At 36.7% G+C, this 16,656-nt stretch overlaps 1 protein-coding gene across 1 annotated transcript; it reads left to right on the forward strand.

Moving 5' to 3' along the window:
- The first annotated feature begins 4,436 nt into the window (after window positions 1–4,436).
- On the forward strand, window positions 4,437–5,310 carry LOC127420178 (transcription factor HES-5-like). The gene is made up of 2 exons (XM_051662233.1): window positions 4,437–4,533; window positions 4,641–5,310. The coding sequence occupies exons 1-2, from the start codon at window positions 4,465–4,467 to the stop codon at window positions 5,049–5,051; spliced, it is 480 nt and encodes a 159-aa protein (XP_051518193.1). The 5' UTR covers window positions 4,437–4,464; the 3' UTR covers window positions 5,052–5,310.
- The last annotated feature ends 11,346 nt before the right edge of the window (window positions 5,311–16,656 follow it).

The raw sequence follows: 16,656 nt of genomic DNA on the forward strand, positions 1-16,656 counted from the left end.
TTGCATTTTTCTACGGGATTTGACTGGAAAAGAGCGCAAACAACAAGGAGCTCTCGCTGTCCATTCTCGATTCCTCAAGTACATCACTGCGGCACATATGTTGCTATCTTTTTAATACTGTATAATTAACGCTTACATTGTTTAAAATTAAAAGCAGTTCATGAGCATGGCGTTGTTATTTTGCTAGCCATCTTAAATGGATCTTTAACTTTATCTGTCGTTCTTTTGATAAACATAGTTAACTGAAGAATGTAGTTACACATACTTAGACTATACATAACATACGAAACAGGGATCCCTTCTAGACACGATCTGCAAAATTCTGGAGGGACTTAGATGTGGTATTTTGGAAATCATTCAACAATGGAGCTTGGCTGGTTACTGCATCTGAACAAGTTAACTGCCACTCAGAACTAGGTTAGATATATGGCTTTGATTTTCTATTATTTTTACATTTTGGTTGATATTTTTATAATATTTTATTTATATAAAAAATAAAATGTTTGTGCAGTACATTTTAATTACAATAAACTTAAACTTCTATAACTTTTTTTTTTTCACTTTAAAAACTGCTTTCACTTGCACAATAAACTACCATGGCAACAGTATTTAAGCTATCAAATATCCCTTTACAATTTTACATCAGCAGTGTCTTGACATTATTCGAAAGAATTTTGAAGCAATTCACGAAGCACAAGAGGGCTACTTCAAAGTCGGATAAAATTGCCTTTCTTCCTGCTGCCAATTGGTGGCGCTATGGCCGTGACCCATAATAGCCACATAAATGTGATCATCTCCCATTACCAAACATACAGCTGAATTTTCATCAAAATCATACAATGCACACAGAAGATATAAGGAATTCCTGTTTCACATTTTTGCACTTAATTTATTGTCTCGCCACTGCAACACCATTCGATATATCACAAATTAGTTGGCACTTTAGCATCTTCAATGTCTTGGCATAATGTTGCCTAAATTTGGTGACAGTCACATGATTCCCCTAGGAGGAGTATTCAAAAGTTCAGGGCCTGCAATTTTCAAAAATGCACATTCAATCCAAAATGGCCAACTTGCTGTTGGGCAGAGCTAATGACTGTAATTTTGAAAGTTGACCGGCTTGATGAGAACAATATATGTAGCGAGTTTGGTGACCATAGAAGAAACTGACCCCACCACTTTTGTCAAAAGGTGGCGCTACAGAGCTCCCCAGCCATGCCCATGTGTTAACTTTTGCCCAGGCCTAATGGCCAACAACTCTGATGTGTGTGCAAAATATCATGAAAATTCAAGCATGCCAAGTACCAAAAAAACATGTGAATATACATAAAAAGGAATAATGACATTTAATGCGGTGCCATGGCAACACTTTTTAAAATATCAAGAATCCCTTCAGAATTTAAAATCTGCCTTGACATTATTCTAAAAAAATTTGAAGCAATTCAGGTAAACATAAGAGGGATATTTCAAAGTCTGTTATACATGTCACACTTCCTTCCGCCAGTTGGTGGCGCTATGAATGTGACCCAAAATAACCACATCAATGTGATCAGCCCACAAGATCAAACATCTGGCTAAATTTTGATTTAAATAGCACGATGCACGCAAAAGATAGAGACACTTCCTTTTTCCCATTTCTTAAAGTTACTTTATCACGTTGCCATAGTAACACAATTAAATACGTCTTGGCATGATGTCGCTCACTTTTGTTACCTGTAACATGAAATCCCTAGGAGGAGGATTTCAAATTCCAGAGCATGCATTTTTCAAACAATACAAAAGGGCCAGTTTCTTGTTAGACGAAGCTTATGACTGTCAGCGCAAAAGTTGTCCGGCTTGATGAGATCTATATGTGTACAAAGTTTGGTGATGGTAGCTCAAAAGGGATGTGCTACAGAGCCCGCCGAACATTCCCATCTTCTAGGTCGCGCTACAGAGCCCCCCTGCACGCCTTTCAGTGCTTGGGCCCTAATAATCCTTAGAAGAACAATAGGGTCTCCACACTCTCAGTGCGTGGGCCCTAATAATAATAATCCTTAGTAGAACAATAGGGTCTCTGCACGTTCAGTGCTTGGGCCCTAATAATCCTTAGAAGAACAATAGGTTCTCCACTCTTTCAGTGCTTGGGCCCTAGAGATTTTTCCTTAGCAAGCAGAAATTCAATCACATATCCATTAGGCTGCAGTCAATTTGATGTTATATAAAACTTTTTTTTATTTTATTTATTTCTGTTGATTTTTAGTCCAACAGCTATTCACGTACTTGCATGACACAGGCAGCGTGTCTGTGGCATTCAAACACTTGAGGTAATGGAAAGCATCAGTCAAGCATTTACTAATACATGAGACTCAGAACTTCTCTTCTGCTGGGCGTGTGAGAGGGGCAACAAAAGCTACAGCGGGACCAGCAGGCCGCAACAAACCCCTACTGATCTCCAAACACGAGCGACTGGCGAGCACAAAGCCGCAAGTTAAACAAAATTTAAAGCAAAACAAGTTAACTTTTATTCATGTCCCAAAACAAATAAGTATTATTTTCCGTCACAAAAATTATTTCGTGACAAAGTAGCAGGCGAGCATACAATCCCAAGGCAGATCTTTAATTCCCCTAAAGGCACATTTGGAAAACGTTTTATTAACTTAATTTTCACGCGCGTGCCTTCATCCAGTAGTTTCACATCGACACGAGAATTTCCGTAATCTGGCACGCGAATTTGACAGGATCGCCTAACGTCAGTAAAGGTGACAGTCATGTTAACAGTTATCAAAGGCAAATAACTGTGGGAACTGGGAACAACCCAAATTTGTGTTTGCAGCTGTGTCTCTCTGATGCTTTTGATGTCGGTATTTTTACCACGTGCCATTGTCGCAAGTATGCGTTGGTCACGCTCCTGAAACATTTGCATTGGTAATCTTGTTAGTAAAAAAAAAAAAAAAAAAGTTTTATCACTGGACTGGGCTTTCTGCAATATATTTTGTTCACACAGTATAAATTAGATGTAGCAAAAACATATAAATAAAGTTTTGTCATGGTTTGACAAATATACTTTATTTTTGCATTAGGAATCATTTAATGAAAAACATGGGGGTACATGCATTGTTTTTCAGCACTTGACAGTTTTTTCAATCTAGAATCTTTGCAATATATTTTGGTTTCACAAAGTATGAATTAGATGCATGCACAAACATCAATTAAGTGTTGTCATGGTTTATCAAATAAACTTTATTTTTGCTATAGAAATAATTTAATTAAAAAAACAATATGTGCATGCATTCCTTTTCAGCACTGCACAGTTTTTGCAATCTAGATTCTTTGCTTAATATTTTGGATGCACAAAGTATGAATTAGATGCATGCACAAACATTGATTAAGTGTTGTCATGATTTATCAACTATACTTTATTTTTGCTATAGAAATCATTTCATTAAAAACAATATGTGCATGTATTCCTTTTCAGCACTGCACAGTTTTTGCAGTCTAGATTCTTGCAATATATTTTTTTGTTGCACAATGTATGAATTAGGTGCATGCACAAACATCAATTAAGTGTTGTCTTGGTTTGTCAGATAAACTTTATTTTTGCTTCAAAAATAACTGAATTAAAACATGGGTGTGCATGCATTCTTTCTGAGCACTGCACAGTTTTTGCAATGAGTATTTGCAATATATTTTGGATGCACAAAGTATGAATTAGATTTCATTGTGTGTCAAATCTAATTGAATTTAGCTTTAGAAATAATTTAATTAAAAACAGGACTTTTTCAGCACTGAACAGTTTTTGCAGTCTAGAGTCTGCAATATATTGTGGTTGAACAAAGTATAAATTAAATGCATGCACAAACATCAATTTGGTGTTTTTATGGTTTGTCAAATATACTTTATTTTTGCTATAGAAATCATTTAATAATAATAATAAAAAGGATGTGCATGCATTCTTTTTCTGCACTGCACAGTTTTTGCAATGTAGAGTCTTTGCAATGTATTTTGGTTGCACAAAGTATGAATAAGATGCATGCACAAACACATTAATATGGTTAATCAAATAGCTATTGAATTTTATAAAATTTATTCAAAGGTATTTTCTAATGAAAATGTCCACATTGTACATTCACTTCTAACAATGCATTAAAATATGAAATCCTATTATATTATTCTAATTGTCTGAAAGTCCCCAAAACTTTCACTAAACTTTCAAGATAATCCCTATAATAAAAGTGGCGTCCCTCTGATACCTTGGGAAACATTCCTTTAGTGGAAGACGAGCAGCCAGTTAACCATAAAATTAATGTCCTCTATTGTTATGAAGAGCCAGACCAATTGTCTGAAAGTGTGGGAACAGTAACACAGCACAGGCCGCATGGCTTTGTAATGGTAATGCTATAGTATAAATACAGGGGGCTGCTCCTTAAAGAGGCTCACAACTTTTTTTGCTGCAAAGGAAACACAAGCTGTTCCAGCAAGAACATGGCACCGCAATCAGTTACACTTGCCTCTTTTGACCATCTTCATTTCAACAATAAAGACAAAATTAAGGTATGTTCAATTTCAGATTTTCCAAAGTGTTTAATCAAAACTTTGTTCTGTATACAGCATTAAACATGTTTTTCCAATTTTTTACCAATGTTCCCATTTGATTTCAGCTGAGGAAACCAATTGTTGAGAAGATGCGGAGAGATCGCATCAACAGCTGCATCGACCAGCTCAAAAGTCTGTTAGAGAAGGAATTCCAAGGCCATGACCCCAACACCAAACTCGAGAAGGCCGATATCCTGGAGATGACAGTCAGCTTTTTAAAACAGCAGTTGCAGCTCCCAGCAGCTCTGGCTCAGAGGGATTATGATGAAGGTCATTCTCATTGCTGGAGGGAGTCTGTACATTTCCTCAATCTTCACTCCACCAGAGGAGGAGGAAGTGGCCGGGAGCTCCAGCATCTCCACAACACTCAAGGATCAAGCTCAACTATCAGCTCCATTACACCAGCACCCTCCTCTAAACTGAGCACAGCCAGTATACAGCAGCCTGATAGAAGGCCCATCTGGAGACCTTGGTAGAGATGCTAAACCGTCAGTTGTAAACCTGAGGGACAGTTGCACAAATGTCTTTCATAAGAGTAGGAGATATTCATTTCCAAAGTATAAGTTTGTTATGTCTTGTCATCATATTGATTGACAAAAACATTAGATGAACATGTGTTTGTCAGTGGAAGGTGGTGGATTGTATGTACAGCCTCTTGTTCTGTATCAATAGCTCTTAATGTGATTTTTACCACACACGTATATCATAAATTTTGCAAATGTTATTACATTGTAAATGGCTTTTTATATTTTGATGTATGCTTATTTAATTGAGGTAAATACTCCAGTGGAGTTTGTGGCTTATTTATCAGTTTCTTTAGTGTTTATTTCTGTTTGCACTGAGAATTTTACATTGTTGCTTGTTGTACCTTTGATAAAGGGGCCGGGTTATTGTCTTCATTGATTATGTGTTTTTATTGTATGTTTTGCAAATATTAGCTCTTATGTCAAATATTTTTTTATGTTAATAAAATTATACCATGTAAAATTATTTTTTGCTTGTGTCACAGGCTTTTTTTTTGCTCAGTTCACTGTCAAAATCTGACCTTTGCTATTTGAACTGCTTAAGAAATTGGAACAATATGTGCATGTTCTTGTCAGTTGTTTGAAAAGAACTGCTATTACAAAGGAATTTTAACTGTAAAATGACTGTTAACAAATAAATTGTGTTAACTACATAGAGGACTGATTCTCTTTTCAGATAATTTTTCTCTTTTCCAGTGACAAATCATTGAGAAATTAAATTTAGTAGACAAAAACCTCAAGAAAAGGAGTTGTGGAAAATTACGTGATCTCGGAGCTTTATAAAGCCTTATCTAGTGCATGCCATTGAAGAGATGGCAAGTTTATCCCTCACAGCCTCATTATATTCATGTCAAAAATCAAAGATGGCGCTACTGTGAATAAGGTCTATTGTGGGTAAACTGAGCTGTAGGTAAATAGAGCTCAGTCTAGTTAGCTTCATCGTCTTGTTACTTTACAAGACCTTTCATACCTTTGATACAGTTTTATGATAAAAATAAGGAATAAGGAAATATCATGCTTAAATACATGCTTAAAATCTTAAAATTCCCTCATTTGAGCCTGTTTAATTGCAAGACAAACTTCATAAATATTGGTTTGGTAGAAGAAAGAGAGTGTAAGATAAATTCTGTTAATGTTTTGTGATTTACAATAGTTGAGTCAAAGAGAGTCAAATTTTTATATAATATGCTTTTAATATATATATATATATATATATATATATATATATATATATATATATATATATATATATTGTTTATTTCTAGAGCAATAGTATAATTTGAACTCTCAAACAACTCTAGACTATGTCTATAGTAGGTATATACCAACACAGATGCTGCTTTGGATAATGCCAGTGAATAGAATTACACAGCCTCCCCTCTACAGGCACACTTCTATTGTTCCGCCCTCCTGAGAATATCACACTCACAATGGGAAAGTAGTGTGGGAAACACTTTCACGCACCCAACTCACACGTTCCAGAGTCAATGGAGATGACCTCTCTAACAACAGCAATCCTTTTATCCATCTTCTTTTCCCAGGGGCTTATGTGAGTGTGTGACTGAACATAAGTGAATGATTAGAAGAGGTGGGGTTACAGTGGGGTTTAAAAGCCTGAGACCACTATTGAAAATGTTTCTATTTTTCATTTTTCTAATGTTATAAATTTTTTCTTCAAATGATATTATCAGATTAACAATTACATTTGAGAGAAAATTTGAAGTGCAAATATTAATATGAATTTCAGAAATTCTTAGTTTAAATGTGTCCCTCAATATGTCCCTCTTGCTTTAATGACATCATGCACTCAAGCTGGCATGAACTCCACAGGCTTGTGCAAAACCTGATGATCCATGTTATCCCGGCATGATTTGAGAATGTTCCAAAGAACATCTGGTGTGCTTCAATGGAACCAAGGAAATCTGCAAGTAGTTGACTTGGTCAATGGTCACAAAGTTGATTTGTGACTCACTGAAAAAATGACTAGTAAGATTTGCTTAATTTTTATTCTGCAAGTTTTTGCACACAGTTATTCTAAGTAAATCTGAATGGTAAAATCTACTTAACTTCATTACATAATATCGATTAAAGTGAGCAAGTAAGTTTAACTTATTCAAAAAACACTGACTTTTATTTACAAATCTGATGTACATGGTACTTAAACTTATTAAAATTTAAATGAACATTTTATATATTTTGAACTTTCCTTATGAACACGTTTTATCATGTACCACATGACATATGGAAGCTTTCCACAGGAATGTATGCTATGTAGTCTACTAGACAACATCATCTGCCATTACTGGCAATAGAAACAAGAAACAGAGCTGCACAGGCAGAACTCAACACTTGGGGCAAAAACACGATTATGCTAACAATCAAAAGATAATTTTTTGATCGATAATGGTATATTTTGAGTAGAAAATTAATTTGGTTACTTCTTTACAAAACAAGAAGTTGTCAAACATAACAACTAATAATAATAAAAATGGTGTAAATAAAGTTGCAAACAGTGAAACCATGCAAGCTCATTAATTATTCAAGCCCGGTGCATGCTGGGAACACCAGGTTCATTGTTTCATTAGGTTGTTAGCAGTCTTGTTATCTTGTTTAGAGTTCTAAGTGTTCATTGGTTTTCATTGTCATGTGTTCTCCCTTGTCCAAGTATTTAACCCTCATGTTTGCCATTGTTCATTGTTGAGTATTGTTAATATAACATTGTTGATGTATGTCCTTTCAAGTCAAGTTTATGTTTTGTTCATGTTTGGATTTCACATTTGTATTAAACTGCACTTGGGTTCTTCACATCATCTCGTCTTCATCTGCCTGTCATTGTTACTGCCAGCCAATGTTACACACATACAAGGAATATGTCTTAGTGACAGGAGCTTACAGTGCACAACAATACAATACAGCAGCAAGACAGAGATAATAAAAATATACATAAAAATAGAATAAAATAAAAATTAAATAGAAAATAAAGTATATATCAAATACACAATAAGACTATATATATATATAATGTATGTATATACTACCGGTCAAAGGTTTTGAAACACTCATTCTTATAATTTTTTTCACATTTGAGAATAATAGTAAAGTCATCAAAACTATGGAATAACATAAACGGAACTATGGGAATTATGTTGTGACTAAACAAAATCCAAAATAAATCAAAACTGTGTTATATTTTAGCATCTTCAAAGTAGCCAATTTAATGTCATAACATTCTTTGTTTTTGTTTTTTTTATCATAAAACTATGTTTATTTCCAGGTTTAAGTTATATTTTTAGTCCCAGATTTTCAATGTGATCTCAGACTTTTGGAACCCACTGTACATACTGATAACTGATACTAGAGTTTTATAAAACTATATTTACACAGCATATGTACTATACAATTTATTGATGACTTGAGGCATTGGATGACATGAGACGAACAGGACATTTGAGGCCATCTGTCCTCATAGCTTCAAGACCAAGATTATGATTTACATCAGCTGCCCAATTAAACCTTTTCTCAGAATTCTTCAGGGTGAAACTGGGCACACATGCCTGAGAGCAGAGCGCATAACAGATGTCAACCCATGGCAGTCGAACCTGTTGTGTTGCCCTTTTGGTCGCAAACACAATTAGGCTTTTTTGTCATTCTGCCCACTGGCTAAGCATATGCCAAGCAGTCACAGTCCAAAGACAATCAGAGTATCGGCTGCCTTTAAAAGGCTGAAACTGGGATTATGTTGATCTGTATTATAAATGGGCTCCAATGGATTGTCAACATAAAGGTGAGAAAGTAAAGGCTCAACAATATATATATTATTATTATTATTATTTTATTATTATTTTTGCAGGTCCAATTAAACCAGTAATACAGATTTTTACATGCCCTGTCACAAATATGACTTTTATTATTAAATACACTATAAAAAAATTCTGTGACATTTACAATAAAAAACAGACAGCTGTAGTTGTCAGAAATTTACCACAAAATATACAGTGACCATGTTTAAGGCATTACAGGATGTCATTTTGGTGCCTGTATATTTTACAGTTCACAACACTGATCATCAAATGACAGAATGTTAATAAACCAACTTACTGGAAATACAATCAATCTGCTTTGTACTTTAAAATGGCTTGTTAATCACCATATGACAACAGAAGGTCACATGATGATTTCAAGTTCACGAAGAGTTTCCCTTCCAGGAGCAATATCCAATAAACATGTAGAGACAGTGCACATTGTCACCTGCACAAACTAAAAAAAAAACATCAATGTAACATGTGACACTAAAATAATGCAATACACATCAAATATAAAATATAAAATGAAAAATAAAACACCCTAATGAACTGATATAAAAAATAAAAAAAAATAGCAAGAAACATAAATATTTCAATACAGTATAATTAAATGTGATGGGTTACACAGAGAATGCATGACTATTGTTTTTCACCTTAATTTAAATTGTTTACCGTAAAAGTACATGTATTGTCTTGTTAAACATAATTTTGCACCATTTACTATTTGGTAAATCAAACTTTTTACTTAAAAAACCTACAATATTTTACCATTAAATTACATATATTGTCTTGTGTGTGTGTGTGTGTTTATTGAGCAAATACCAAAGTTATACAGTACATATAATGCAAAGTTACAAACTATTTGCCCATTTTCTATTATTACAATAAAATGACACAATCTAGAAAGTATACAAATAGAACATCCCTTCCCCTCAACCACCCCACCCCAGATACCCCAAAAAGATAGGGGAAAATTGTTTATAATTATATATACAGTGGTGTGAAAAAGTGTTTGCCCCCTTCCTGATTTCTTATTTTTTTGCATGTTTGTCACACTTAAATGTTTCAGATCAAACAAGTTTAAATATTAGTCAAAGATAACACAAGTAAACACAAAATGCAGTTTTTAAATGAAGGTTGTTATTATTAAGGGAAAACTAAATCCAAACCTACATGGCCCTGTGTGAAATAGTGATTGCCCCCTAAACCTAATAACTGGTTGGGCCACCCTTAGCAGCAACAACTGCAATCAAGCGTTTGCGATAACTCGCAGTGAGTCTTTTACAGCGCTGTGGAGGAATTTTGGCCCACTCATCTTTGCAGAATTGTTGTAATTCAGCCATATTGGAGGGTTTTCGAGCATGAACTGCCTTTTTAAGGTCATGCCACAGCATCTCAATAGGATTCAGGTCAGGACTTTGACTAGGCCACTCCAAAGTCTTCATTTTGTTTTTCTTCAGCCATTCAGAGGTGGACTTGCTGGTGTGTTTTGGATCATTGTCCTGCTGCAGAACCCAAGTTCGCTTCAGCTTGAGGTCACGAACAGATGGTCGGACATTCTCCTTCAGGATTTTTTGGTAGACAGCAGAATTCATGGTTCCATTTATCACAGCAAGTCTTCCAGGTCCTGAAGCAGCAAAACAGCCCCAGACCATCACACTACCACCACCATATTTTACTGTTGGTATGATGTTCTTTTTCTGAAATGCGGTGTTACTTTTACGCCAGATGTAATGGGACACACACCTTCCAAAAAGTTCAACTTTTGTCTCGTCAGTCCACAGAGTATTTTCCCAAAAGTCTTGGGGATCATCAAGATGTTTTCTGGCAAAAATGAGAAGAGCCTTAATGTTCTTTTTGCTCAGCAGTGGTTTTCGTCTTGGAACTCTGCCATGCAGGCCATTTTTGCCCAGTCTCTTTCTTATGGTAGAGTCATGAACACTGACCTTAACTGAGGCAAGTGAGGCCTGCAGTTCTTAGGATGTTGTTGTGGGGTCTTTTGTGACCTCTTGGATGAGTCGTCGCTGTGCTCTTGGGGTAATTTTGGTCGGCCGGCCACTCCTGGGAAGGTTCACCACTGTTCCATGTTTTCGCCATTTGTGGATAATGGCTCTCACTGTGGTTCTCTGGAGACCCAAAGCTTTAGAAATGGCTTTATAACCTTTTCCAGACTGATAGATCTCAATTACTTTCTTTCTCATTTGTTCCTGAATTTCTTTGGATCTCGGCATGATGTCTAGCTTTTGAAGATCTTTTGGTCTACTTCACTTTGTCAGGCAGGTCCTATTTAAGTGATTTCTTGATTGAGAACAGGTGTGGCAGTAATCAGGCCTGGGTGTGGCTAGAGAAATTGAACTCAGGTGTGATAAACCACAGTTAAGTTATGTTTTAACAGGTGGGGCAAACACTTTTTCACACAGGGCCATGTAGGTATGGATTTTGTTTTCCCTTAATAATAACAACCTTCATTTAAAAACTGCATTTTGTGTTTACTTGTGTTATCTTTGACTAATATTTAAACTTGTTTGATGATCTGAAACATTTAAGTGTGACAAACATGCAAAAAAATAAGAAATCAGGAAGGGGGCAAACTTTTTTTCACACCACTGTATATATATATATATATATATATATATATATAAACATGTATTGTCAAATATACAACCCCAACTCCAAAAAAGTTGGGACAGTATGAAAAAATGCTAATAAAAACAAAAATGAGTGATCTGTAAATTACAGGTGCATCTCAATAAATTAGAATGTCGTGGAAAAGTTAATTTATTTCAGTAATTCAACTCAAATTGTGAAACTCGTGTATTAAATAAATTCAGTGCACACAGACTGAAGTAGTTTAAGTCTTTGGTTCTTTTAATTGTGATGATTTTGGCTCACATTTAACAAAAACCCACCAATTCACTATCTCAAAAAATTAGAATACATCATAAGACCAATAAAAAAAACATTTTTAGTGAATTGTTGGCCTTCTGGAAAGTATGTTCATTTACTGTATATGTACTCAATACTTGGTAGGGGCTCCTTTTGCTTTAATTACTGCCTCAATTCGGCGTGGCATGGAGGTGATCGGTTTGTGGCACTGCTGAGGTGGTATGGAAGCCCAGGTTTCTTTGACAGTGGCCTTCAGCTCATCTGCATTTTTTGGTCTCTTGTTTCTCATTTTCCTCTTGACAATACTCCATAGATTCACTATGGGGTTCAGGTCTGGTGAGTTTGCTGGCCAGTCAAGCACACCAACACCATGGTCATTTAACCAACTTTTGGTGCTTTTGGCAGTGTGGGCAGGTGCCAAATCCTGCTGGAAAATGAAATCAGCATCTTTAAAAAGCTGGTCAGCAGAAGGAAGCATGAAGTGCTCCAAAATTTCTTGGTAAACGGGTGCAGTGACTTTTGGTTTTCATGGACCAACACCAGCAGATGACATTGCACCCCAAATCATCACAGACTGTGGAAACTTAACACTGGACTTCAAGCAACTTGGGCTATGAGCTTCTCCACCCTTCCTCCAGACTCTAGGACCTTGGTTTCCAAATGAAATTCAAAACTTGCTCTCATCTGAAAAGAGGACTTTGGACCACTGGGCAACAGTCCAGTTCTTCTTCTCCTTAGCCCAGATAAGACACCTCTGACGTTGTCTGTGGTTCAGGAGTGGCTTAACAAGAGGAATACGACAACTGTAGCCAAATTCCTTGACATGTCTGTGTGTGGTGGCTCTTGATGCCTTGACCCCAGCCTCAGTCCATTCCTTGTGAAGTTCACCCAAATTCTTGAATCGATTTTGCTTGACAATCATAAGGCTGCGGTTCTCTCGGTTGGTTGTGCATCTTTTTCTTCCACACTTTTTCCTTCCACTCAACTTTCTGTTAACATGCTTGGATACAGCACTCTGTGAACAGCCAGCTTCTTTGGCAATGAATGTTTGTGGCTTACCCTCCTTGTGAAGGGTGTCAATGATTGTCTTCTGGACAACTGTCAGATCAGCAGTCTTCCCCATGATTGTGTAGCCTAGTGAACCAAACTGAGAGACCATTTTGAAGGCTCAGGAAACCTTTGCAGGTGTTTTGAGTTGATTAGCTGATTGGCATGTCACCATATTCTAATTTTTTGAGATAGTGCATTGGTGGGTTTTTGTTAAACGTGAGCAAAAATCATCACAATTAAAAGAACCAAAGACTTAAACTACTTCAGTCTGTGTGCATTGAATTTATTTAATACACGAGTTTCACAATTTGAGTTGAATTACTGAAATAAATGAACTTTTCCACGATATTCTAATTTATTGAGATGCACCTGTATATTCACCCTTTGCTATATTGAAAGCACCACAACTACACATAATCTGATGTTTTACCTTGTGAATTGTATTTTTTTTTTTTTTTTTAAATGTACAGTAATTTCAAACCAGATGATTGCAACACGCTCCAAAAAAGTTGCGACAGTCGAGTGTTTACCAGTGTGAAACATTACCATTTCTTCTAATAACACTTATTAAGCATTTGGGCACTGAAGACACACGTTTGTTAAGTTTAGAAAGTGGAATTTTCCCCCATTCATCCATTACCTTCAGCTGCACAATTGTACGGGGTCTTCATTACCGGATGGTGTGTTTAATAATGCACCACACATTCTCAATTGGAGATGGTCAGGGCTACAGGCAGGCCAATCTAGCACCCACACTCTCTGCTTACACAGCCATGTGCTTGTAATCCGGACAGTATGTGGTTTGAAGTTGCCCTGCTGGAAAATGCAGGGACGTCCCTGGAAAAGACGATGCTGAATGGCAGTATATGTTGCTCCAAAATTTTTACATATCTGTCTGCATTCAAGGTGTTCTCACAGATGTGCGAGTTACCCATGCCATTGGCACTAACACACCCCTGGCCCATACAGACACTGGCTTTTGGACCTGACGCTAATAACAGCTTGGATGGTCCTTTTCCTCTTTGGCCCGGATAACATGACGGCTGTGTTTTTCAAAAACTTTTTGAAGTGTGGACCCTTCAGACCAAAAAACACAGTTCCACTGTTCTACTTTCCATCTAAGATGAGACCAAGCCCAGAGAAGTCAGCAGCGCTTCTGGACAGTGTTGATGTATGGCTTCTGCTTTGCATAGTAAAGTCTTAACTTGCATCTGTGGATGCAGCAGCGAGTGGTGTTGACTTACAAAGGTTTACTAAAGTTATCCCAAGCCCATGTTCATGATATCCATTACAGATGAATGATGTTTTTTAAGACAGTGACATCTGAGGGATCAGAGATCACGTGCATTCAGAAGTGGTTTTTGTCTTGCCCTTTATGCACCGAGATTTGACCAGATTCATTGAATCTTTTAACTATATTGTGCACTGTAGAGGGTGAAATGCCCAAAGTCCTTCCAATTTGTCTTTGGGGAACATTGTTCTCAAAGTGCTGGATTATTTGCTGAAGCATCTGTTGGCAAATTGACAAGTCTTGAACGATGCTTGCTCTTGAAGGACTAGGCTGTTACATACAGTACTATGACACAATTGCCTCACCTGTTTAACATCTCCTGTTTCACATCACCTTGTTATTTCAACTCGTCAAATTGTTATTAGTCTTAAATTTCCCCTGTCTCAACTTTTTTGGTGCATGTTGCAATTTGAAATTACTGTACATTTAAAAATAAATTTTTAAAAATTCACAAGGTAAAACATAGTATGTGTAGTTGTGGTGCTTTCAATATAGCAAATGGTGAATATAATTTATTAATAAATCACTCATTTTTGTTTTGATTAGCATTTTTCATACTGTCCCAACTTTTTCGGAATTGGGTTTGTAATTTCTCACTGTGATGAGGTAATAGTTAACTGTTTTTTTTTTTTTTTTTTACTAGTATTTTTATATTCTTTTTCTGTTCAAATTAAGATGTTTTTTTTTTTTTTACATTGAGTTGATTTATTATTAAATAGTTAATTTTGGAAAAGTCATGGAAATAATTTGTCATGGAAAAGTCATGGAAAATTTGAAAAATACCTAAATGTCCTGAAAAATTATTATTTGTCCTGGAAAATATTTCAGTATAATAGAACAGTTTGACTGTGTTGCTAACAAGGTTTTTGTTACATGTACAAAAACATGGTAAAGATCGGGACTCGAAATAGGAGTCAAAACCAATCACTGGTGATCACCGGCAGGTGCATGCCGGTTACAAATCTGTCAGACTTGCTGTGATGTCATGACAACGTATGTCAAAATATGTCCTGGAGAGCGAGGCGGCCGCAGTTGTAGCAGGCAGGCACCGCAGTTGCTTTTTCTGAGCCGTGCAAACGTTTCGTTTACGTATGTAACCTCGGTTCCCTGAGATGAAGGGAATGAGACATTGCTTCACTAAGTTGATGCTGTGGGGATTGTCCTTCTACACGACCTAGTTGAAACCCTTCTACAATAATGGCAATTCTAAGATTGGCTATGGTGTTTAAGCCCCGCCCTTTTAGGCTCGAAGCTGTCTGGTATAAAAACGGGTGCGCAAACAACATTCCTCAGAATTTTCTGACTGAGGGACAAAGAGCACATCGCCCGCACCTCAAAAACTCTGAGTCTGTAGTGCGACCAGTTTATGCAATGTCTCATTTCCTTCATCTCAGGGAACCGAGGTTACAGATGTAACCGAGACGTTCCCTTACGATTCAGTTCACTTGACATTGCGTAACTAAGCTGACGCTATGAGGAACAGATTACCATCACGCCGCACTACACGACTTAACCCTCCCAGAGAGGAAAACATGACGCCGCAGTCCTGCGGGACGGCAACCGACATGAGTATGCCGCAAGTGAATGACCCTCATGGTGAGCCAGGAGGGGAACACTCTGAATGGATATATGAACTATAGTCATATAGTATGAATTAACCCCTTCACAAACCCAGTCGGGAAGGAAGTTTTGTTTATAATGAAGTGCTTGTGACTTTATGGGAAACTACAATGGCCTGAATGCAGGCAGTTGTGTAAAATGATGGGGAGCCCGTACTTAAAAGGAGGTGCATAAGTACAGTACTGTGCAAAAGTCTTAGGCACATAAAATGTTTCACAAAAACATTTGTCTTAAGATGGTTATTTATATCTGCTACTTTAGTGTGTCAATAGGAAAAATACATTTTATACTCCCAAACATTCCTTTTGCAACTAGAATAAAATAGAATAGAAGAACAGGGAGCCCTGCAACAGATGGCATGACCCCCACAGAGCCCCCCACTAAACATCGTGTCAGTCTGGGATTACACAAAGAGACAGAAGTAATTGAGACAGCCTAAATAAATAAAAGAACTGTGGTGAATTCTCCAAGAAGCTTGGAACATCCTATCTGCCAACAACCAAGAAAAACTGTGTCCAGGTGTAAGTAGGAGAATTGGTGATGTTCTGAAGGCACACCAAATATTGATTTAGCTCTTTGTCTGTTTACTGGACTTTGTATGACGTTAATTGATTAATGAAAACTATTTATGTCATAATTTTTTTAGAAATCCTCACTTTGAAAGTTTTTCACAAGTGCCTAAAACTTTTGCACAGTACTGTATATGTTTGGCCAACGAAATGGCAAGCGCTCTAGACCGAGAGGACTTGCGATGAGAGAGACATTGTGTCTAGGTTGTAAAACCTTGCGAATGTGTTTTGAGAAGACCATCCTGCTGCAAAACATATTTTCTTGTTTCAAAACATCTTGTAAGTCCACACCGTTCATGCCCATGAAGAGGCCATGCCTCTAGTTGAGTGTGCTTTAA

This window comes from Myxocyprinus asiaticus, chromosome 29 (assembly GCF_019703515.2).
Source record: "Myxocyprinus asiaticus isolate MX2 ecotype Aquarium Trade chromosome 29, UBuf_Myxa_2, whole genome shotgun sequence".
NCBI classification, from domain to species: Eukaryota; Metazoa; Chordata; class Actinopteri; order Cypriniformes; family Catostomidae; genus Myxocyprinus; species Myxocyprinus asiaticus.

Excerpts from the sequence above, each read along its gene's own strand:
- LOC127420178 (XM_051662233.1), top strand. The coding sequence starts at position 4,465 with ATGGCACCGCAATCAGTTACACTTGCCTCTTTTGACCATCTTCATTTC. Across the intron at positions 4,534-4,640 it reads ACAATAAAGACAAAATTAAG|CTGAGGAAACCAATTGTTGA; the intron begins GTATGTTCAATT and ends ATTTGATTTCAG.